At 39.3% G+C, this 26,049-nt stretch overlaps 1 protein-coding gene across 3 annotated transcripts in view; it reads right to left on the bottom strand.

Moving 5' to 3' along the window:
• Window positions 1–318: 318 nt before the first annotated feature.
• Window positions 319–26,049, bottom strand: part of cnih3 (cornichon family AMPA receptor auxiliary protein 3) — a 122,543-nt gene continuing 96,812 nt past the window's right edge. Inside the window, exons 4-8 of one of the 3 annotated variants that reach the window (XR_004928340.1) lie at window positions 20,289–20,401; window positions 12,598–12,744; window positions 11,947–12,002; window positions 10,168–10,199; window positions 319–1,502 (exon numbers count right to left, since the gene is read on the bottom strand). Coding sequence is in view for 2 of the 3 variants with exons in the window: in XM_036128965.1 (XP_035984858.1) it covers window positions 11,972–12,002; window positions 12,598–12,744; window positions 20,289–20,401 (291 nt within the window). In the remaining variant the exon portion in view is untranslated. The remainder of the gene's footprint in view (window positions 1,503–10,167; window positions 10,200–11,946; window positions 12,003–12,597; window positions 12,745–20,288; window positions 20,402–26,049) is intronic. The other 2 variants (XM_036128965.1, XM_036128966.1) reach the window with 2 other exon arrangements.

The raw sequence follows: 26,049 nt of genomic DNA, 5'->3' as shown, positions 1-26,049 counted from the left end.
TTGGTCACATACATACACACTTAGGATAAAAAAAAATGCTCAAGTAAGAAGATGAGAAAAGAAGAAGGGGCGATTCCTTTTTGCTCTGCGACCTCACAGAAACCTTTGGCTGGTAAATATGGTGGTGAAGGTTTACAGAGCGGCTTGGTGGCCTGGTGGCTGAGCTACACGTTGGAATCCAGGTATAAAAACCTTTCCTGCTATGAGTTCTGGCTGATCTTAGTCATTCTAATGATTATCTGTAAGTTTGTTAGTGGGGTCCTCAAAATATCCCATATACCCTGAAAGCTTTGCTAAAGTTGATTTTATTTTTCATACTTTTTTTTTTTTTACATGTTGAAACCATCAGCATATCATAAATAGACATAAATTCATGTGTTTAAATAATCAAATGCAACATTTTGGTCCAAGAGAGCTAGAAAAAAATTCACATTGTTTCCCTCTGTTCAGACCAGGCTGGCTACTTTACATGTTGGAAGACCTTCTCCTGTGAAGCCAGAATATGATAAATGATCTCTACTGTCTGAAGCAGATATTGCCAGTATTGTGCAAGAGCAAGTTAACCATTTGTGCAAAGAACATGTGCTGCTCTACTACAAAAGCTTCCCAAGGATTCTGGTTTTTAGTTTTAGTTAAAGTCTTTCCACAACGGAACAACACTAAGACGACACTAAGGAGGCATTTGCTGAGTAGAATACCTTTGCCGTTAACAAAACAGAAATGCCTTTTGATTAAAGAATACACCAAAATGCACACGTCACAAAAGCCATTTATGTAAAGTCAGAAAGAAAATCCCAAAGTCCCAATACTGTAAGTGTTCTCAGCGGGAAAACACAAAAAAAATTCTTTGTTCCAGTGCTTTCTGCCTGCCCGAGCTCGCTCCTCCTCTCCGAACAGTGTGATCCGTTTGCTTGCTTGTCCATCTGTCCTTCGCTGAGGTCTCAGAAGAAGCTACGGTAGGTGAGGTGAGAAGGAGGGCTGGTCTGGACAGTGCTTCATTGTGCTGTGCCTGAGACAAACTGTGCAAACGCTACTGTGCTGTATGTCCTCTGGGGTACTGCTGCCGCTGGTATGCAGCAAGCTTGGCAGCAGAGGAGAATATATATATATATATATATATATATATATATATATATATATATATATATATATATATATATATATATGTATGTGTGTGTGTGTGTGTGTGTGTGTGTTACAAACGTTGGCCAGGCAGTGTATAACTCGGGTCTTGCTATGAGCAAACTGTAAACAGCAGATTTAGTCCAAAGTTTTTTATATACAGTCGAAGACAAAACATGTCTTCTATTTGGGGCTGTGCGAAGCTGAAAAGAAGCTTCGGCTCCAGCAGAGTTCATTGTTTGGCTCCACAGCAAAAAAAGTTATCTTCTTTATGTTCTACTATTGCCAATACACCAGCGCAAATGCGTCCGTAAGCGTCAGTAGTTGTCCCAAGATGCTAAGAAAGCGGTGGTTATGAGGTAACCAAGGAATAGATCATACTGTAACACAAGAAGAAGAAAGCAAATAGCAAGTGAGTCAAACCCTTATTGGCTTGGCAAAAAAGACAGGGATATATATATATATATATATATATATATATATATATATATATATATATATATATATATATATATATATATATATATAATCCTCCTTCAGGAAACATTTACTTTCTTTCATTAATGTCCTCTTGTGGACTAAATCTACCCAGGAATAAATCGCAGAGAATGGGGAACCATTGAGGAAATGTAAAAATGTACTTGCAGCCTAAGATAGACTCTGATTTTTTTTCAGCATTCATGTTATGAAGTTTGTTGATATACATCTATTCCTGCATTTCAAATAAACTCAAAGTCAAAAACTGACAGAGATAAAGAAGTATGGTAATCATAATTAGGAACTAAAATAACACTTTATTGAAAATTCTTTTGGGACAAAGATGGAAGAACAGTTTTTATTTTGTTCACAGGGCGTTGTTCCACATGCTTGAAATCCTTAAAAACACCTGAATGTTCCAATTCTGATTCATGTTCTGATTCCCCGATGTGTTTGAAGATCTTGACACATTTTTGGAGGCATGTCCTATGAATTGATGTAATTGTGAATAATTACCATCGTTACATTTGAAGGAAAAATGTGCTAGCTTAAAGCCTTCAAATGCAATCCCAACTTTGAAGTACGGGGGTGGCAGCATCATGTTGTATCGATACTCTACTGCAGGATGGAAACACAAGATAGATGGAAGGACATGACAGTGGATCGAGCAATCATTTTGAATTTGGAAGATTGTGGGATCGAGTCCCTCTCCCTCTTATCACATGTTGATGTGCCCTTAGGCAAGGCACTCAACCCTATGAATGTGTGTGCATTAGTGACTGCATTGGGTGCTAGTGGCTCTAGTATAAAGTGCTTTGAATGGCCACTATAATGAGAAAAGTGCACTAGAAATTCAGTCAATTTATTATTTAATGCTTGGGGAGAAATGGGCCTTCCACATCAGCAATTACCAAAGTGGTGTAAGGACAATAAATGTCAAGATTTTGAGGCTTCTGTCACAAAGTCCTTATCTACATCCCTGGTCTAATGCACCAAGGAGGATGGACCTCCATGTCCTTAAAAGCAGCAGTGCTCCAACTGCAGGTTGGTCAAGTGCGTGCCTCCAGAATTGACAAAGACTTCTGGACTGATGTCAAAATGTTTTCAAAAAACTGAACACAAGTCTGGTTGCAGCCTATTTAAGCCTTTTTGTTGTTAATAAATTCTTGTATTTGGGGAAAAAAATATTCTGTATATATGTGAAGTACTTGTTTTTTGAGAACGCCAGTATATGAAATTTCTCCTTCATCATGTTCTATAACAGCACACCTCACCAGGCAGGTATTTATAAAACAATACCTGACAGAGACAGAGAGCTGTTTGGCCGTTGATACCTGATAATGAGGTGGTGTCCTGACTTGGTAATTTTATACAAAATTCCTAACCTTGTTAATAATTGCCCCTTGACACTCATCAACAGCCATTCATAGGCAAATCAATCATATTGTTTGATTTGTCCTATGAAAATATACGAGCCAAAATTCCAGCGTTGTTTTGTAAATCCTTTGGATCAATACCCAAAACATTTGATGAGAGCTCTACAGTCTAAAAGACACTTCCATCAAATACAAAGGAAATGCAATCAATTATGTTTAAAAATCGCAACTGTTCTCTCAGTATTTTAGCATTTAGCTTAAGCAAATATTATTGCTAATCTTACATGACTTGGAAAATAGATGTCCCCAAAACCAGTTGTGTTATATGGATTCATTATATAGTGTTCAAAGTATAATTTTTATAAGTTTTGATTATTATGGCAAAGAGCTAATGAATACTGAAGCTTCTGTTTTGTTTCAGGAAAATTAAACATTATGATTAAAGTAGAAAAAAAGGCTTTCAATACTAATTATGTTTCTTGGCCACATTATACTATAACCTGCATTTGGGGCACTGCTGAGGGTGACTGACACTCTTCACATGGAGGGTGTGCCATATCATTGCTACAATAACCTGTTGTATGAATTACGTGAACTACAACTGTCAAGTTAAACTTCTCCTGAACCAGACACACTGAAGCATCTTAGCTGGACTAAAAAGAAAGATGATCTGGACTGCTGCTCAGGGAAATTCAGAAAAACACTTTTTTTTTTTCAATATCCAATGTGAAGGTTCCCCAGTGATCATTTGCCATCTGCTAATGTTGCTCCACTGTGCTTTATAAAGCCCAAAATCACGGTGGCCATCCACTTCACACCTCTGGGGCTCTTCATTCCTCCCCCTGCAGACAAAATTGACGGAGATGCTAATTTCATTTTCCAGCAGGACAAGGCATTTGCCAGCGCTGGGTCTTCCACAGGACAATGATACCAAAACCATAAAAACAGATTTTGTGATTAACAAGGCAAACTCAGATGGAGATTTTGGAAAAATCTGAAAGTTCAATGCTGCTGGAAACTTGGCAAATACAAATGTTTTATCAAGAATCATTGAACCATACCATACTGTCCCAATGTTGCTGGAATGTGTTCTGGTTTAAATGCAGGAATGTATGTATATTAACAATAAAACGAAGCTGAAGAAATGAAACATGAAATATTTTAGGTTCATAAGATCTGCCAATAGTCTTGGAAAATGTTCTGATAACAGTTATTTCAATGTAATCCTTTGTATGCCACAGTGGCAATCTGATTAATGCTAATATATTAAACCTAATTCTAGTGTAACTCGACTTATCTGATGTCAGAACCACATACCTGTTTTAGTAACAAAAATAATTAACCTGAATGAAACGTTCTAAGTTAAAATCTCTAAGTTTTCACCATAACCTAAAAATGTAAGAACAACCATCCTTCCTGGCAGGTTTCTCTGAGTGTTTTTTTTTTTTTTTTTTTTTGGGTATGATTTCCAGATAAGTCTGCGGAAAGCTTGCAAAATAATAAGCAACAAGCTGATGAGCATCATGTAATGCAATGAACATGTGCAAAAAGAAGCTGTCAAACAGACATTTGCAGCAGAGTGGCAGAAATGATTTGCCCAAGTTTGGAGTCTTTAAATCACCCAGTGATACTGATGAGTCTGACCCAGTGCCATGGAGGCTCAGCACTCACTGGGTGTCACCTGGAAAACAGAATATTGAAGGTCTGCTTGAAAACAGCAACAGCACAAAATCACACATCCGGAATCTGACGCTTGTCTCGCCGAGCTGCAACTTGACAAGAACAGATCAGCACCTCGCTGGCAGGAGCTAAACACTTAGTTTGTGTTGTCCCAGAGGCCTCTGCCAGCTCATAACACCACTGCTCATCTCCCCTGGGAAAAGCATGCTGGTTACCCCTGCTGGCTGATGAATATCCATAAATGGACAGAAATAAACAGATCAGCAGTGAACAGCCTGTTTTCTTCCCCCAGAGACCACGATAACCCAACCACCTTCACTGACATTCCCATCTTTAGCTTTTTAGGTTATACTTTCTAGCCTAATTAAACATTAGCAAAAGTTTGACTGTTGGGAGGAGAGCTCATAGACTAAAGTTTTTTTCTTCCTGAGACTTAGACTCAAACATTCTGTCTGTACACGGTAACCTGTAGCAAGGTTTTTCATACTATGCCTGTAAAACCTCTTCATCAAACACTGTATCAAAGTCAATTTTTTTAATTAAAAGAATGGACTTTGATGAATTACCTCAAATCGCTCCAAGTCATGTGAGATTTGTCCTCCAAAACCCAACTAACAAATAAGGAATTATGTAAGAAGGTGAAATAACCTGCTGGTTTCATGGGTGTGCAAACCCTTACACTAAAACTTTATTAAAGCATCTTTTGAAAACCTTTCAGCTTTCAAAATTCATTGGTTGAAATCTATCGGGATTCCTTATCTTTATTCGTTAATATCTGCACACTGTAACTTGCATATGTTCTCTCAGCTTCTGTAGAGAGAAAAAAAAACTCTTGTCCAGAGCCCTCTCCAGCCAATGCCACTGATTTCCTCTAAGAAACAGTTTTGATTTTAAAACCTTAGAATTCCTCTCATGAGGTCATAGTTCTATTAATCTGGATGGATCCTAGGACTCACTGTGATGCTGAAAAAATGATATCCCTCTTAATCTTTAGAGACTGAAGGTTTCTGGGCCCAAACGGGCAAGTATGTGGAACTGTTGCAGATGAATCCACCTCGATAAAAACCCCCAGTTCCATCTGAAGAAGAATAAGGGCTGATCATGTTGCTGCTAGCACCATCAGGTTATGCTTCATCAGGACATAAGATATTCTTCCACATACTGTGATCAGACGAGCTTGTTTCCACGTGTAAAACACAACTAGTACCCTGACCAGTTACCGTCTTTGTGATTGTAACGTCCCTGTTGTCCCACATTATCTCCACTCATCGATGACTCATCATTTTACCATTGTACATAAACAACAGGGTCTGACTTTTTGTTCCCTTCTCCAGACTAATACCTTTAAACGGTAAGCTCCTTCTGTTACTTTTGTAACCTGTATGCAAACTATGGCTTCTGGAAAGGTAATTTAAAAAGGTATTAGTTTAATGGCATGCACGCTTTTACTAACAGGTTTGAGTGGCTCTTTTTTTTTTTTTTTTTTTTACATTTCCAAACATAACAGATTATCTGTTTTTCAGCAAAGTTTTACTTACAGTTTTGAAATGATTTATCAAATTTTTTACACAAACCAGGCATTTTAACTGATGTGCGCACACCCTATGGGGATGGGTAATTAATTCATCTACTTTACATTACATTTTATAAGCCACCACGGTTTGTGTTTATTCGTGTCCATTATTAGGAAGTAGATGACAAAGCAGTAGAGATGCACCAATCAGCTATTTAGAGCTGATTTACAATCTGGCCAATTTGGATTTTTTTTTGAGAACTATGTATAATAATTCAGCTTTCAGTTTCCAGCATTCCAGTCATAAGTGATCATTATTTATATTAAAAGCAGGGGTGATGTCCCATCATGTGATGAATGGCATATTTTTTCTCAACACAACTCTAGTCAGCTTAGATCTCTTTTGTCCATTGTAGAAATCCCTCCCTCACAAGCGAATGGGTTACTTTCAACTTTTTTTACGTGAGGGTTACACAGAGGGAATATCTTACAACCATATACCCAGGTCCTTCCAAAGGGCCGCTGGAACGTGTTAACTTCAGACACAGTTGTTTCTCATCTTATCAGCATGAATATCTCTTTTAGCAGGTCAGCACAGCAAACCACGCTGTAAAAATCTTCATTATTAAGACTAGTCCTGCATGTATTGCTGATCCACGTTGATTCAAACATATGTTATCACGTCATAGAAAAAGGATTGTGTTGGTGCTAGCAGAACTTTGATTATGACAACAAATTTTCAGAAACATCTGAAGCCTTTCGAGTCACTGGACAAAAAAATGTATCTCTGCTTACCACCTTGAAGTTGTGTCAAAAAATAATGTGCTTGGTTTTAACTGGGTTTAATTGCTGCTCTTTCAACAATCAAAACTTGGCCCATATGACTACCTTGTACTCCATACAAATAACTTCAAGTACTGTATGTTAGAAGCTCAACTAAAACCTCTAAGTTATGAGGAAACCTACAGGCTCATGAGATCATGAGGGATAGAATTAAAGTTTAAGGGTCCAGTTCTTTCAAAAAGGGTTTTTAAAGAAAGAGAAACAACTACATGGCATGCCAGTGAGAATCTTATTTCAATTCAGTTTATGGCAGAAAATTGAGAAACATCTACAAAGCTCCATACGCCAAAGCTACTGCTACTAAAGAAAGTTGGAAACTAAGTGATGTGGAACTTTTTTTCCATTTTAAAAGTTCAAAGAATCTAGTAATCCTGAAACGTTACATTTAGTATCGAACTGATACTAAACTAACACATTTCTCCAGCATTTCTTCCCCAGCTCCATGGTGTTGCAGAGCTCCAAGCTGAGTTGCAATGTATTCCATTCTTTGGGATCTGACCATTATAGGCAGATTTATGGCATTATATTATAATATTTTCTTATATAACAAATGTGATTTTGTTATAGATATACATTGTGTTCAAATCGAAACCAAAAATAATTGCAATATTTAATATTTCTCATTTGAAAATGACCTTTATTGGACATTTCTTAATTTCAAAAAGATAATATTTTAAAATATTGAATGAAACTGTTCTGAGTCAGAGCTGTGATATAGAAAATAAAGCAGCTGAGAAAAGGAAAAACCATAACTAAATGTGAGGCTGTTTTTATACCACCAACTCTCCCTATCTGCAATTCTCCCCAAACTGGCTGACGCTGATGGATAAAAGCTTTAAAGCCAGTTCAGTGCTTTTTCTGTTAGCCTCTCTGCTTTGCTGACAGAAGTGGTGTATTTTGTGTTCCATTAACCTTTAACATTTGTCTGCCGTAGTAAATCATGCCAGGTTAAGCTCATGTGTAATATAAACACAGAAAACTGTCCTGACAGTTCATGCTGTGGTAGGATGGAAAGAAAAGAACAGGGTTAGGGGTCTGCTGTACATCCAACAACATGCTCAGTGACAAGCAATGACACAGAACCTGCGCTCATCTGGTTAAGTGGGAAAGTGGTGGTTACTGAAGAACAGACCATTCCACGCAGCATCCCTGTGACAGGAAGAACAGGAGGAGAGAAAGAGGGGTACAGATCACACTCCCAGGGGTGCTCCGTTAGTCAGGCAGGGTGTTACTATCATCCAGTGTGAAGATGGGGCGCTCACGTAGACAAGAGTACCTTCCTACAGTCACAGAGCGCCACCATGTCTCAAATCAAAGCCTGAAATCCACACTGGAAGTTCATTAAATTGTCCTAAAACATCCTAATTTTTCAAATCATTCTTGTTGAATTATTTAATTTTAAATGTAAGGCAATTCAACCTTTAAATATTTTTACTCCAATTTCAACATTTTTCTTTGATGTAAATGACCCTGGGCTGCTATTTGTAGACACACTGATCTTGGTTTACTGGATTGTCTATATTTTTACCAATAAAGTTCTGAAACACACACAAAAAAAAAAAAAAAAACTGCACTGATGCTAAGCTAACTCTGAGCTAATGTTGGCCTGGCCCATCGACTTGACAGACAGAACAGACTTTGCGATACATGATAGTATTCATTCAATATGTTTAGAAATTAGCAAACATCTTTGAGACTATTCCACACGCATTGGATGACAAAATACAAATTTTCTTAACTTTCTCTATCTCTGTATATATTATGTGCTTATTAGAATTGCCTAAGAATAAGCAATACATAACACAAAGGACAAATGTCCACAACTTCTGGTGTGGAATTCTGATAAGAACTGGATATATTGTGGCACCTTGCAACAGCAGATGGGTCCCTCTCCACCCAGAGGCTGGGCGGGAAGGGGCAAGCTGGCAGGCAGGGTATTTTATTTTATTTTTTTCATTTTAAAGATATTTAAAGGTTTTGTGGCAAACTTATCTGATGTATTAATTAAAACAAGAAAAAAACGTAAAGTCTAATCTGTTTGAGTCAATGCTTTCACCCTGTAAGGAACTGCTGTGTTGTTCAACGTACAAGCCCTACGGGTATGTAGGTGTGTGTTCAGATCGAGCTAAACGTTCTTTTTCCCGTCCGTGACGGAGTGTGTTTGTGTGCAGGAAAAGCCACCGTGAAGGTGTGAGGGAGGTCAGGGGAGCAGGCCAGCTGGATCTTAGTAGCCACAGAGTAAGAAGGGTTGAGAAAACAGACAAGCCCCACAGAGCAGGTTTCAGGCTGCCTCACTTCCAGTTCAATCACATCCATCAGTCTTTAACCCTGAGCATCAGCACAGCTGCAGCCATCTTCTGTTCTTAACCAGGGATTTAGTTTTTGGATTCCTAAAACAAGAAGCTTGAATGTGATTTTTGCAGTTTGGGACCTGTTGGAAAACCTGTTGGAGGCTTAAGTCTAGAGACCGGGGTGGAGGTTCTCTTTCCAGAAGGACCTTTTCATGGAATAGATTGGCTCAGTCAAAGTCCAGACCTACATTTATTTTAGCATCTGTGACAAGACTTGAAAACTAATGTAAACAGATGCTTTTGCCCCAAACTGACTCAGATTGAGCTATTTTGTGAAGAAGAATGGACTGCATTTTCAGTCTCCAGATGCAGACAGAGGCCTAAAAGACTTGCAGCTGTTACTGCAATGAAAGGTGCTTCTAGAAAGTTTGAACCATTGGTATTTGATACAAATGTACACCAGACTTTACAGATAGGTGAGACTCGGTCAAACCTGCGCACCAGAATTTTGTCAGCTTTCAGGTGTTACTGTTTTATTCAGTCTTAGGTTGATTTTACATATTTTAAGAGCAGCTAGCTTCAGTGTTAAACCCAAACTTTCAGCAACAAAGTAAAATTACGAGTTCCTATTGCTAAGGATCTTTCTTTAGAAATGAATGCCTAAACAAGTTTATAGTATTAAGGGAGCTTGTAAAACAGCCTGACCTTTAAAATCCAACTTTGGCCAGCTAGTTACTGCAAAAACCACACCAAGTCTGGAGCATATTGAAATTGTTAAAAAGAGAACCAACATTAAGAAGGGGGAACTATGTTGAACCTGATGGAACTGAAAGTGACTGCACCATCACCTCGTGCTTCAGAATACCTGACTGTCGCTGCTCCTGCCAACGTTGGTCTCTAAAACAATCCAACATGAGCCAGAGTCCATTTGGTTGGATGGGGTGAGATGGAGAAGCAAGATGATTTTGAGTTCAAGCTGAGCACTGCATTTCTAGCTGATGACACCCAGTGCCATGACATAAACACCAACAACATTGTGATTTATTCTTCTTAAGTACAAAGATAACATTACCGCTAGCGATAACACCATTTTTTATACTCCAGTTTCATACTGGGACACAGATCATAATCTTTTGCTTCATGCTGATGGTGTTTTCTCATATCGTACGAACATTGCCTAGAAAAATGACGGATGTACTGGCCTACATCATCATTTAGCACCCACTAGAAAGATGTGATGTTTTTATGTTCCTTTTTACAAAAGCTACTCTATTGACTGATGTAGGCACTGGTATGAAAATGGAAGTGAAACAAATGAGCTCAACACATTAGCTTTTTGAAGCCAGCTTCTAAGAATTCTGCCATTTTACCATGCCAGGAGGGAACCCTTTAGCTTTGACCATAACTACATCCATTGTCTTCATGATGATCTATTAGTATTTTATTTCAGAAGCCTTGTTTGCATCGTATTTATACCTGGAACCGCATAATTACACAAACTGTAAAAACGAACTCACTGCCGGACATTAAATTAAAATAAAATTTTTTTTTTCTGTTTTTGATCAGTTAGAATCACCAAGTTACTTCCTATTTGACAATTGCCAGAATAATAAGGAGAAATGTTTTCGGCTTCTTTCAAACTCTGAAGTTCCCAAACATTTGATTACCATTTGGAATTGGGGTTTAAACTTGGGCTGTCTTTCCACAAACTTCTCACGATAGTTTGATGCAAGTAGGGCCTATTGTTCCTGACAGATGTGAGTCACCTTTGTAGGTCACCTTGCTCACTCACTCCTTTTTAGCTCTGCCCACAGATCTATGGGACTGGGATCAGAACTTCATGATAACCATTCCAAAACATTGACCATCTAGTTTTTAAACCCCTGTGTTACTAATGTTCTGCTATGCTTAAGATAATTGTCCATTTGGTAGAGCAGTCTGTGTCCCAACTTTAACCTTCTGGCTAATGTTTGCAAACAGTAATTTGGCTTTTTGTGTTGCTTTAGGAGTAATGGCTTCTTCCTCTTTGAGTGGCCTATTTGACCTAATGACCCACCAGATACCCATTTCATTATGGATGATGACATTCTCGTATAGCTTGAGTCAGCATCTTCATGAGGAGTTGAGTTCAGTTGTGAATTAGTCTATGACAACCTCACAAAGCCATGACATCATCATTTGGGATTTCCCATATTGTTTAATGGCACAGTAGTGTAGATAAATGTCTGACTTTCAAGAAAGTAATACATATTTGTCATTCTGGCATTTTGCAAATAGAAATTATTTTGGTAGTCCTAGCTGGACTTCTTGTTTTTTTATCCCTCAACAGGAAAAGTTTTGACTTATTAATGTCAGGCAGTGACACAAAAAAGTTATAAATCTTTTTAAAGTTTACATACATATTTGGTTTTAACTGTATTATTCTCATCCATTTTTTTATTTAAATTTTTTTTCATCAAATTAACCTCTTCAGAGCTGCTAAAAACAATTCCCTAAAAATTCTGTCACCCAATTCCCCCCCATAAATTTCTGAAAACCACAAGACTGATTTGAACACAAGTCAGAATGCCCTTCTGAATAATCTTTTTCGGTTTTCTGCCAAATTACTATTACAGAATAAAATGTCAAAAAATATGGGTTGTACCTTTAAGTGTTTCCACTGATAAGACCTAATAGAGGGATATTTCCAGGTTCCACACACTGCAGCACCCACATGACACATGGAACAGGAATCCGGTGTGATTAATAACAGCATTGTTAAGACATAGAGAGGAAAACTGTGCAAAAAATCATTATCAAAGAACAACAAACAATATAATCAGAAACATTAAAAATAGTAAAATAATACTTTCAATAAATAAAACACAGAATCATTCACTTTTCCACAAGAAAAAAAGCAAAGGATTTCTTCTTCTCTTCTATATTATTTTTTATTGTGCTTGTCAATGAAGTAAAGAATCAAATTCTCTTAACATCACATGCATTAGCAGTTGCCCTACAAGGAAACATCCCTACCTGGACTAAACTTACAAACAGGGGAAGTAGCATGTGATTTCTAGAGAAATGGTTGCTTTATTCAGAGATTTGCACACAGTTTGCTTCAGAGCAGGAGAATCAAACCAAAGCTCTTTGTAGAATGGTGGTAGATGAAACCATCCAAACCCTTCCTCTGCAAAGAACTAGATTACTCAGCACGGTTTCCAAGCCCTCTCAGTACAACATTAACAATGTACCTCCTCATCAAAGTAATTAAGTGTTTCATTGGTTGACACCACTCGCCCCGCCCTATTCTTACCAGTAGAGATAGTAGAAGAAGGACAGGACAAAGAAGGACAGCTTGCACCACGCCTCCTTCTGGCAGAACTTGAGTGTGTCGCCATTCATCACAGATGCTGGGTCGTAGATCAGCTCCTTGGTGTCCGTTGGGGAATGGAAGTACCTGCCGCAGAGGGCAAAGACCACACCCCGGGTAGTTGACCCGTTCCAGAGTACAAGGAATGGTGGTGGTCGGGGGTGGGAGGATGTGGGGTGGTTGACAGGAAAATGTGAAGGAAGACAGCATGGAAGACAGTATGATGAATCTGGATGGACATCATCATGCAGAAGACCTGGGTGAAGCAATACTTAGCAGAAAGGAAACCATTTAGGGTCGTATTTGAATAAAGGCAACACTAGTTATGTTTACATCGACAAAAGTAATCAGAATAAAGGGCTTATTGGAATAAAAACAAGCCAGTCAGAATATTGTGATCAGAATGAACGATTGATAATTCGATTAACATACATATTTCCTCTTTGAGTGGTGGATATATCTCAGAAGCAACACTGTTGTGCTACAGATGAGACCTTTTTTTTCGAAACATTTAAAGGGCTCAAAATTGTTATTTATTCAGTAAAGTTTCAACCATAGTAAGAACCTCATGCAAGTCCAGCCAGTGCGTTCAGAAGACAAACAAACTTATATTGCTTCAGCAAAGACGGAGTCTTTTTTTTTTTTTTTTTTTTAAAGGAAATTTGACAACTGCGCATGTCAAAGTGGTTCCATTCTGAATAAAGCCAGCACCATATAAACGTACATTATGATCGGATTGTGTGCCAATATAAATGGTACAATCCAATTATTTTGTTTTTTAAACATTTAAACCCGATCCTAAAATTTTGTGTATGTAAACAAAGCTACTGATATGAAAATTCATTAACCAATTTTAACTTACACTGGATGTTCTTAAACTGCTAAGATTGAGTTGTCAGTGTTGGTCTGATAATTAATGGCGAAGTTGATTGTAAAGTAGGTTGTGCTGTTAATTCATTTTCAAGCTTTCAGCTTGTAAAAACGAGTGGATCTGTAACTGTGCTGACAGAATGTCTGCATGGCGTGGTGTCAGATTATTGGGTTATTTCAGTCAGTCAGGTTTATTCTGTTGCAGAAGTGTACATATCCATATCCAGAAGATATGGTGTCTGAGAGCTTAATAACAGACATGTTAAAAAAGTAACTCACTGGCTAGCTTATCTAGTATGTGAACTGTGTAACAACAGTGTCACATATCTAGGAAGGTGATGCTGGGGTGTTGAAAGCATCTTTTCTTCCTAAAGTAAATAAAAAAAAGCATAATTCACAACAGTGTGACAGACTAGCCGCTGTGCTAGGATTATTTCATCATGTTGTCCATACAGATGAGAGCGTGGGCACTTTTTTACTTCCTCACACTAAAAAGTAATGCATCTGGTGTATATATTTGCTGTCATGAAAAGCCTAACCACCCATGAAGTTGAAACAAAATGAAATTCAACCATCAAGCTCTTTAAGATGATGCAGTTTGTAACTACAGCTAACAAGTATATGTGTAAAGCAGCAGACGGCAGGCCGGCTAATCAAGCAGATAGCCTGCACTGCAAAAAGGGAACAAAAATTAAGTAAATTTTTCTTGAAATTGTCATGGTTGAGTTTTGGTTTGGCTTTGTTTTTCTGTTACTTTCATTTTTTCATCTCTTTTGGGTTAGGTTTGACTTTATTTATTGTTAGTTTTCAGTCATCAGTTATTAAGTCCCTGTTTTTGCCTTGGAAGATTTGTTTTTCTTGTTTAAGGTTAGTCCTGCCTGTTTTCTATAGACTCTTACTTTGCTGTTTTGTCCCTGGAGAAGTTCTGCTCTGTGTCCTGGTGTCTCCAGAGAACTGCTAACTGGACAAGCCATCCTGGAAAGGTTCTGCTCTGTGTCCTGGTGTCTCCAGAGAACTGCTAACTGGACAAGCCATCCTGGAAAGGTTCTGCTCTGTGTCCTGGTGTCTCCAGAGAACTGCTAACTGGACAAGCCATCCTGGAAAGGCTCTGCTCTGTGTCCTGGTGTCTCTCAAGTTCTGCGAACCTGACTAGCCGCCCTGGAGAAGCTCAGCTCTGTGTCCTGGTGTCTGCAAATGAACTGCTAAGCTGTTGTGGCTACGGGCCCTGCTAGCCGCGCAGTATTGAGCTTTCCCTGCGGCCTGTATAGTTGTGACTCTCTCTCACTCCGGCCAGTCAGCTTCTGCCATCACCTACATCCCTGACCTTCTGCAGCCCTGAACCTCCGGTCTTCATCATCCGCCATCCAGCATACTTCCTTCAAATAAAAACTCTTAAACTTTAGTCCCGTGTGCGCGTCCTGAGTTCATCGGTAAACAAAACCCTGACAGAAATGAGTGCATTTTTTTTCTTGATTTGGGCAGGTAAATATGATTATTTGCCAATGGAATAAGATTTTTGCACTTAAAGTAGGAAAAATTCATCTCCATCATTTTTCAAGTGCAGAATATCTTATCTTATTTTAGGGGTTGAACAACTAATCCCATTGGCAAATAGTCTTATTTACCTGCTCAAATCAATGAAAAATACACTAATTTCTAAAAAAAATATACATACTTTTAGTTCCCTTTTTGCAGTGTGACTATCTAAACAGCTGACGTCAGTTGGTTTGTCAGTTACTCAAAAGGGCAGGAAGGAATAACGTTCTGCCCCATAAGCGCCTGAAAATACTACATTACGTGAGTTTTATGTAGTTATAAAGTTATTTTTCATTGGTTTAAAATATCTAAATACTAAAATGTAATTACTCATCTCATTCAACAGATTAAACTTATTTAGGACAAGAACTGAATATTTTAAATTTTTCTCACAACACTTGCTAAAATCTGCAAAACCATCTCTGGAAAAAAAACACTGGGGTGTTTATCATTTTAAGGTTTACTCGTGATACAATGGCTGTTGAAACTGTAATGCTGAAGACAGAGGACCCGTAAATTTAACCGAACACAGGGAGTGTTTCAAAAGGTTTATTAAAATAAATCTTCTGGTGGGAAACGGGCAGGAGTACTATCAGGAACCACTGTGAGGGAGAGACTGAGTGTGGCTGCTGAGGATTCACTGAATAATGAAAAGCTCAGAAATAAAGCCACAAACTTTCAGGATGCAGATGGAGTTCATGGATCTGATCCGAGATCCCTTGAGCTCCGTTGGGATCCAGAAAATGACAGACCAGTGATGATATGAGGTGTGTGTTGGACACAGCAAGCAACTTAAATCTCAAAACTTGGGAAAATAGCTGAGTCTCGAAAGGGTTCTGTTAGACAGTCAAGGTTCATACACATGAAGGCAGAATCAAAAAGACAAATCCAAGAGTTAGGCAAAAGGCATGAGTTGTTGGACATATGCTTGGTCTTGGTCCAGAAATCAGAAGCCGATGAGGTGTCAGACAGAAGATGAGACCTTGATCATAAACAGGCAAAAACTGCTTGACACTTACTCACACAATAGCTTTCAAGTAATCCGCCGCCTACTGACTGAAAAGCTTCAGTGTACAAAGGCAGTAGAGTAGGTGAATCTAATGGAGCCAATTTCACTGCTGCATGAGGAGAATCACAGGGACAGCAGATAAGCATGACTGCAAGCGGCAGGAGGAGAGTCAGGATCTTCTCGGTCAGCCAGCCCAGAATCAGAACAGAAACAGATCTCGAAACAAACTGTCTGGGTATGACAAAGCCAAGAGTTAGCAAAGGGTTCATTAGGGGAATGGAATTTAAAGTTTCCGTTTTTTAAACACTATGGGAGAAAATGTTTGGTCATGTGGTTTGAAAATGTTCTCAGGTTCAGTCCAAGTTTCAAAATCTAAGGGGGCTTACCAAAAGGCTTGTATCAGAATCAACCTCCCAGTCTGTGTTTCTTAATGCTACACTTTAATAAAAATCTAGATGTGTAAAATCTTCACACTCTGTATCCTAATCAGTTAAAATACAAATGCAGAATGCTACCAATACACAAAAGCTGGAGGGCAATATTAGGACAGCAATGTTCATTAGAGCATTTAGTTCCAAATGAGACCAATTCCAGCAGGGCTGTTTAAATTGTAACGGAAAATGTGCCATGTGGGAAATTAGACATGAGGGAATTGCTACCATCGCATGTTGCTTGAAGAAAATTGCCAACACACAATTACCACTTCGTTAGTTTCAGTTATTTCATTTAAAAGAGATGATTCAATTAAAAAGGATTTTAATACAATGCAGAATTCTGTCAGCGCAGAAGAGCCATCGGATTAGCATTGAATCTATTCTGGTTATTTTTCAGTTTTTGACTGCTGTTTGACTGCACTTCTTGGTGGTAATGTCCGACCAAGAACCTGCCATCATGATGCATATGGCCTGTTTTTTCATAGTGAAATATTATTAATTTACTCTATGTTTTCATTTGAGGAACCGTAGGTTCACAGCCGTAAGACTTCTAGGTCAATGTGCTGTAAATGAATTACAATGAATGTAGGTTTGGTTCTCTTTTCAGTCTTTTGAGGTCTCATGCAGAAATGAAATGTCACATTATGCTGGATGATGCATTGTCATGAAGATGGTCTGTAATGTTATTGCCATGTATTTCTACATAAAATACATGCAAAATGACTGATGAAGAGGCAGAAGAGGTAAACTGGTAAACACCACTAGAACAAGCTGCTTAAATTAGCTAATGCAAACACATTAAATACTTGATATCTCAAAAGAATAGAACACAATAAAGCATTTTTGAAAAATCTTAGCACACTGTAAAAAAAGAGGAGTTAAACAAGAGATTTAGACTAAGACTTTTAGATCAAGCTTTTTTGAAATTTTAATTATGATCTCAGCACTAACTGAAATACTGCGTGATTGCAGCCTGGTAAAACAAAAACATTCTCTTAAATTTTTCACTAGTCCAATCACTTTGTTGATATTTATTTAAAAAAAAGGTGAAAACAAAAGACTAATAATGCTCTAGCAGGATGAAAAACCTGATTATAATAGTCACACTCTAACATAACTTACAAGACGAGTCCGCTTTTAGTAGAAATCACATTTCTTCATAGCAAATAATTTACTAGCAGATGAAGTAGATTAATAATAACCAGCAACCCAACAATCAAGGCATACATGCTGCTGATTCTGTCTAAATGAGCAGTAAATTTAATTGAATTTAATTTAAAGCAATACTAGTGTGGAGCTCAGTCAGTGAGGTCATTCCATCTGTGAACAAATGATTCAAAGAGGTTACACTTATTAAAGATGGTAACTTTTGTCCATGCTTGTACGAATGTATTGCGATGTGGAAATCTGACTAAAAAGGCTCGTTCCAAACATCCGAAAATGATAAAACAAAGCCCAAACAGATATAAAGTAAAAAGATCCAAAGAAAGCCAAAATGATCATTCTGGGCTGAAATACCTGCTTTAAGGCTCCAAAAGCTGGTCAACTCCATGTGAACACTGGATGTGAAGCAGTTCCCAGAAACACTGCTTTCATAACTAAACATTAGTTCAGAAATTCTTCAAGCGTTTTCCAGTTTACACAGTTGTTTGAGATTGTAGAGAAAAATGCACACGCTGCCATTTATGTCCATTCTAATGTTCCATTTCCCCATTTTCAGTACATAATGGACTGAGGCGGTGTGGGTGTTGAAGTCAAACTGCTGCTGTTACCACCACTATGGAAAGTCTCAAATCTAAGTTTGTGAGGATGTGCTAAGTGGGGGTGGGTGGCATTCATTATACCCGACACACCCTCTCTGTGTAGTCTTTACCGGCTGAACATGGTCAGTGGATGTGGCCGGCTGGGGTGCTTGATCTTAGGACCTCCTGGGAAGCTAAAAGAGCAGATTCTCCTTGCAGCCATTTCTCAAGGTGGTTTGTAGAAAAGGTCTGTAATCTCTATGAACCCTCAAACTACAAGTTTTTTCCCCCCACATAGCTGTTAGACCATTCTCTGAACCTGCCTAGAAACATTTGTAAAGCACACATGGACACAGTGACAGCATGTATGCATGTACGTGCAGAGCTTCAGCCAGCTACCTTCTCTCTAAGAAGCGCCTTGTCAATGTTACATCTCTCACACATCACTCACGAGCCCTCTCTCTTCCTATCTGCTGCTGTTCCTTGCCTCACATCATGCCCTCCCCCGTCTCTCTTTTCCAGCCTGCAGTTTTTTTTCTTGTCCTCTCTTCTCCCAGCTGTGGCAACTGTAGCCGGTGGGCATCTGGCACAGTTTGCAGTTAATGAGACAGCAAGATGCTTTCCTCTCCTCATGTCCTCTCTTCTAGTCTAAGTCTCTGCTAGTGGAGCACATGAGCTCAAATCAATCAGACTACCAGGAGTCCGTGTCTAACCCGCTGTCCGGCGGAGAGGAGCCCAGTTAAACAGGGAGAATCGAAATATGACTAAGTACTCTGTTTTTCAAACTGGCTTTAGGTCACTTCAAAACTGTAAGCTGTGTACTTTGTTTCATTGATATTCTCATGTTAAATGTCAGCTTATTTAAAATCCGTAATTGTCCTCAAAAATAGTGCAGAAGGGGCAGTTATGTTGGCAGAAGACTTTACACACCGGGTTAGACCAGAATACAAATAGTTGAGAAAACATTGCAAACACAGAGTCCTGCTAATGCCACTTGAACGTTTTCACATGTTGTCATATAACAACCACAGACGTGTATTTTATTGGGATGTTATATGACAGCCCAACACAAAAAAAGGGCATATTTGTGAAGTGGAAGGACAATGATTTTCATGTCTTCTGGGGCATGTAGGGACTCCAATTTGTTGTGCATTCTTCATTGACAAATAGCTCAAGCTCATTCAGACTAGATGGAAAGCATCCATGGACAACAATTTTCAGCTCTTTGCCCAGATTCTCAACTGAACTTTGACTGGACTATTCTAACACAAGAATATATCTTACTGCTTCAACTCATCCTGTTGTAGCCCTAGTAGCACATTAAGTTGTTTTTTTCTGCTGGACGCTGACCCATGCTGCAGACAATCATCCCCACTGCATGATAGTGCCACCAACATGTTCTACAATGGGGATGGTGTTGTCAGGGTGATGTGTACTCTCATCTGACCAGAGTACGTTATTCCACATGTTTGCCTTGTGACAAATTGCAAGTAGGACTTCTTGTGGCCTTCTTCTTGCCACTCTAATAATAATAATAATAATAATAATACATTTAATTTATACTGCACTTATTATCTTATTATCTCGAAGTGCTACAAAAAAAAAATTCTTTCATATAGCCCAGATTTGCTGAGAGCACAGCTAACAAATTGTCCTATCGACAGATTTTTCCACCTCAGCTGCGGCTCTGTGCCTCCTCCAGAGTTACCATGGAGTTATCTTACCAACAAGTTATCTTGTTTCGCTGTAACATGAAAAAAAAAAGTGAAAAAGATAGAGGGTCAGAAATAATCTTGCAAAGGACTTTAGGTTGGGACTAAATAGAAAAGCACGGTCTGGTAAACCGTGTGTTATCTGTGGCGAGGTGTAACACCACATCAGGCTTTAGTAACATGTGCATTGTTTGATCCTTATCAGATATGGCAGGAATCTAAAAGCTTAAAAAAAACTAAAACAAACAATATGATGCAAAAAGAGGAACAGATAAGTGAGAACTCATGTACATGTCCATACAAACACAGAACACACAGACTCCATAGTTACCTCCATGTGTTGTAGAAGAGGAGGGGGATGTTAAGGCCCACAGTCAGCCACTCCTGGGCACACAGGAACATTATGCAGAACAGCCCGTGGATGGAGTATTCTGGCAGCACCAACTGCAGGACAGGAGCAAATCACGGGGTGTTTGATCAAATAGAAAAACATAACATTTATTATTAGTACCCATGTCAGGTGTTTCTCTTTTTTCTTCTTCACACAATCAGCAGCCAGTTCCTGATGTTGAAGCTAACATATTTCATGTAACGTTCACAGCCTCGCCGTGTTTCTGTTCTCTGCTGCTGACCGCTGGTGTCATTCCGTTCCCTGAGCTGCTCTGGTAATTTCCTCTGATTGGCTGCACCTGTGTCTGCTCTAATTACTGGAGCTGCCTCACCTGGGAGGAGCACTATTTCTACCTGGCTCTGGCACCCGATTCTTAAAAACCACCGTGTGAGTAACCTTCCAGTGGTCCTTGACTGCCTTCCTGTGTGTGGCTGATTGGTTTGTGGATTCCTGCCTGTTTGCCTCGCCGTTGTCGGACTCTCTTGTTTCAGTGGTGATGGTGAGATGAGTCATTGAACCATTTGAGCCAATTGATTCAGAAAAGGGTTCAGTTCATGAGGCTTCATTTGCACATGAAAGCACCCACTGACTGAATGCATAATCAAAGTCAGCAGAATAATAATAATAAGCTTGCCTCTATCTGTATTCTTTAGGGCCCTTGTGAATTATTGCTAATAATATCCATTAATGTATCTTGTGATTATCACATCTGTATATTAAACTATTTTTAATGTTCTGTGTATATCTTTCTAAGTACAATATCGAATGACTGGCCATCATGACTCATTTTTCTGTCACTTTAATGAAATCGCATGGGCTTAACAGACAGTGAAAGTGATTGTCGAACTTTGACAATGATGCGCAAAACAGGAGATTTTATTAAGAAATAAGAGTTTTTCAACAGTTTATGGTTTTAATAGATTCTTTTTTTTTAGTACCAGTTTTGTTTTTGTAGCATTTTTATTAAGAAAATGCAATTAAAATATGTGCAAGATATGCAGGGAACAAAAGAAGAATGTCCAAAACACTCATTTTTTTAATAAAAACTCAAAATATCATTAGACCAAAACCTAGTCAACCAAGACATATGACTGTGAATCTAGAGTCAAAGAGGGCTTGGGATAGGATACTCATGGACTGCAAAATCTGAAGCTTTTCCCATAGCCTGATAAGGTCGTCTCCAACGTCTAATGCAGCTGCAGGTGCTAGCTCTGTCATCAACTCCTGAACGCTTTGCTCCAACATTTTATGAGGGGAACCACTTTGGAAACAGTTTCCTCTCCAGATAGCTCAGAAGCGGTGTCATAAAATGGATTTGGCAAAGAAAGACCCTCCAACAATGTTGAACTCCTCTGATGTTAATAAAGGGATGTCAGTTTGTGGGCCAGCAAATACATGTCGAAGAAACAGCGCAAATACAATTCTTGATAAGCAAATCTCATGAATCATAAGAATGTTAGATTTACCTTACGTTATTAGAAGAAATCAAGTCAAATATTGCCAGATAGGTGAAATCCTCCTCTTCCTAGCTGGCTCAATCCTCTATTATCTCCTCGTGCTCTTCAATTTCCAAGCTCCTCCTCTCACCTAAACTTTATAAACTATGTCCAAACTATCAAAAGTTTATCCAAACTCTATTATCCAAGCTATGAAAATTATATTCAAAATTCTTCAACAAACTCCCACATTATGACTGAATACTGAGGCGGTTAAAACTCCCAGACCATCTGAACCACTTCTGAAGCAGTCTGTGGTACGGCTGGGTAGCGAGGCTTCGGATGGCACCTCCCCTAAATGAAGCAAGCTTCGATATGCGCTTTGCGGAAACGCCTTCTCCATTACTCGGCAAATGCTTTGAAGCCTCTCATAACATTCCTAGGCTTCAGTTTCTGGACATGGACCCCTGCAAGTACCCGCCTCTCTGCCTAGCCCTCCTGTTACCTCTGCATCTCTGTGTTCTTTGTGGATCAAGACCCTGGATGATATTCTGGACAAAGGTTTTTGGATTTCCCCTCTGACTCTCATCTGTGCATGACCCTGGACTGTCCCCTGACTAAACCCTCCAGGGCTTATTTGTGTCTGGAACTCTGCATTGGCACATTTCTGTGAACGAATCCTCAAATCATCATTGTTCAATAAGCACACTACTACCTCTCCATTATATTTATCTGTGACTTTCCTGAAGGCTTAAAAAACAAAAAAAATAACCCTTGTTCATTGTATGTTTGTTTGTCAGTTTTTTTGCCTTCATTATGTGAAATGTGCCAGCCATTCACCAGTCCAGCTACACCTGTTAAATGAATGAATCTTTTAAACCACTCTCTGTGTCTCGGCTGAATTTTCGTGTCTAAAACCAAATCCGTTACATGGGTGAACTTAGTCGTAGAGCCAACGCCTCTCAGTACACCTAGCAAAACTAGTTGTGGGGTGGGATACGGGGGGGGGGGGGGGGGGGGTGCCAATGGGTTGAACACAACTCACCAATACTACCCATGTAACTTGGGAGATTGTCACTAACCTGTAACCACCGTGAAAGATTCTCTGAATTTGGCTGAGCAAAATTGTGTTTAAATTAGTGTATTTGTCCTTGATTTGTCCTTGGTCTAATAATGGAATTCAATTTCTGTATTTAAAATAGAAACGACTCATCTCCATCTTATTTCAAGTGCAGTATATCTAATTATATAATCAAGGGGTCAAAATACTCATTCCATTGGCAGACAATCTTGCCTTAAGTCAAGGAAAATACACTAATTTCAAAATGTACTTTTTAGTTCCCTTTTTGCTGTGAACTACTCCCTATGGCTAACCTACTGTATGGAAACATTGCCATGTTGTATCCGGTCCTGGACACAGGACCGGATACAACCTGTTTTTTGTTTTGAGTTTTTTTATTTGATTAATCAGCTTGTTAAGGGAACAATAAATAGAAGTGGATGTCTCAGCAGAAAATTACTGTGACAAGATTTTTATGTTGGAAAACCTTTAACAGAAAAATCACAATATACCACAGTAACCAATGATGACCATCCACATAAACAGATTAACCAAACAGTTAAGGGTGTGGCTTGACTGAAATACAATTGAAATAAAATAAAGTTTAATTATATGTTATTTATATATATATAAAGGGCTGCTATGGTAAAAACTTTTTAACATAGCAGCCCTTTTCCATTTACTATTTGGTTTTCCTTAACCTCTCGAGACACGAGAACTTTAGTCTAAACTTGGGCTTTTAGACACTTGAAAAAGATCAGTTTCTCTTCAAACATAAAGGTTTGATCAACTATTAACGTTTTACTGATCAGTCAGTTGAAAAACATTAAACATGTTAATTTTCAGGCATTAAAAATCCTAAACTGCTCAGGTCTTAAGAGGTTAAACACCAAATCCTGCTAGGAAGATGGAGACAATCATCTTTGAAGACAAAGATGTACATAGTGGAAAAAACTACCAGTGAAAAATGCTTTTAAAGCCTGTCTTGAATCCCACGTGAGATTGTTTGGCTAAGGTTGCTTGGCTTGCAAAGCCCTGAGAACATGTGAATAGCCTAAATGTCCACAGAATTCTGCAGCAACATTTTATAGCAGAGTAGTTAGTGAAATTCACAAAGAAAGCCACTTCAGTGCTCATTTATATTTAACAGCACACTGGGCAACACATTGTGTTTGCCTGGCCTTGAACATTACAGTGTATGCTCTCGTAAAGAGGCCGGGGTTCAGATGCATTATTCAGATGGCAACATGCTCCCTCATAACACAAAACACATTTTAAGCTGAACACTCTTCCAGTCCAGGAGAGCAGAAAACTGCAGCTTTGATGAAAACTAAGTACGTTTATTTGCCTTGACATACAGCCAGTACTGTGAAAAAGGATTTACCCCATACAGATTTCCTGTTTTTGCTTTTTCTTTTTAAAACAATGATTAAATACTTCAGATCATTCAAACAAAATTTGGGAATGAACCCAGTTTTACATATCTTTTTGTGGTCCTGATCACAGTCTGACCTGCAGAAACTGTCGACACAAAGTAGGTTAAATTACCTCAAAGCAAAACTTTGTATGCCTGGGAAAGGTTACAAAAAGGTAACTTGTTGGCCTGAGTCATGGTCAGTGTTCATGATTCAAAATTACTCAAAAGACTATGCAAAAAATAAATACAAATGTAATAATCTGGCACACCAGCAAGTTCACCTCTGGAAGTCGAGAGGTTTTTGAGTGGCCCTGTCAAGGTCCAGGTTTAAACCTGTTTTTGGATGCTATGGTATGACATTAAACATGCCAGTCATGTTTAAAATGAGGGATGGAACTGTATAATCAGAACTGTTATTTTTATCTGCTGCTTCTCTTTGTTACACAAATGCATCAATAAATATAAATAAATTCACCAATTCGATGACATCCAGTTACTGTGTGCAGTTTAATGATAAGAATCTCAGTTCTTTATGTAACTGGTGTCCTGAAGGAACCTTTTTTCACAATGAGTGTGCTTTTTAAGGGCAGCATTTGTGTTTGTAGGGCTATGATTGCAGTGGCAGGTAGTCACAGCCATACACTTGCCTACAAAATCAGCAAAGATGTTGTAAGCTCTTTTTATTGTCATTTTTATTACAATAACACCACAAAATATTGTGATAAATCCAACGTGTCCTGGGTCTTCCCGTAGGCCTCCTCCCGGTGGGACGTGCCCTGAACACCTCACCAGGGAGGCGTCCACGAGGCTGCCTTACCAGATGCCCGAGCCACCTCAACTGGCTCCTCTCGACATGGAGGAGCAGCGGCTCTACTCTGAGTCCTCCCCGGATGACTGAGCTCCTCACCCTATCTCTAAGGGAGAGCCCAGACACACTACGGAGAAAACTCATTTCAGCCGCTTGTATCCGGGATCTCGTTCTTTCGGTCACGACCCAAAGCTCGTGACCATAGATGAGGGTAGGAACGTAGATCGACCGGTAAATCGAGAGCTTCACCTTTTGGCTCAGCTCTCTCTTCACCACAACGGATCGGTACAGCACCCGCTTCACAGCAGACGCTGCACCAATCCGCCTGTCGATCTCCCGCTCCATCTTCCCCTCATTCGTGAACAAGACCCCAACATACTTGAACTCCTCCACTAGGGGCAGCACATCCTCCCCAACCCGGAGAAGGCACTCTACCCTTTTCCGATTCAAGACCATGGTCTCGGATTTGGAGGCACTGATTTTCATCCCGGCCGCTTCGCACTCGGCTGCGAACCGCTCCAGTGAGAGCTGTAGATCACGCCCTGATGAAGCCAATAGGACCACCTCATCCGCGAATAGCAGAGACGCAATCCTAAGGCCACCAAACGGATCCCCTCAACACCTTGGCTGCGCCTAGAAATTCTGTCCATAAAAGTTATGAACAGAATCGGTGACAAAGGGCAACCTTGGCAGTAAGTCCAACTCTCACTGGAAACGAGTCCGACTTACTGCCAGCAATGTGGTCCAGACTCTGACACCAGTCATACAGAGACCAGACAGCCCTTATTAAAGGGCCCGGTACTCCATACTCCCAGAGTACCCCACACAGGATCCCTCGGGGACATGGTCGAATGGCTTCTCCAGATCCACAAAGCACATGTAGACTGGTTGGGCAAACTCCCATGCCCCCTCCAGGATCCCGCTGAGGGTGTAGAGCTGATCCAGTGTTCCACGGCTGGCTTGTGTCTTGTGGATATTAA

Source organism: Fundulus heteroclitus, unplaced genomic scaffold (genome assembly GCF_011125445.2).
Source record: "Fundulus heteroclitus isolate FHET01 unplaced genomic scaffold, MU-UCD_Fhet_4.1 scaffold_127, whole genome shotgun sequence".
Taxonomy (NCBI): Eukaryota; Metazoa; Chordata; class Actinopteri; order Cyprinodontiformes; family Fundulidae; genus Fundulus; species Fundulus heteroclitus.
Note: the sequence above shows the minus strand (reverse complement) of the source record. Positions and strands in the feature narration are given on the sequence as shown.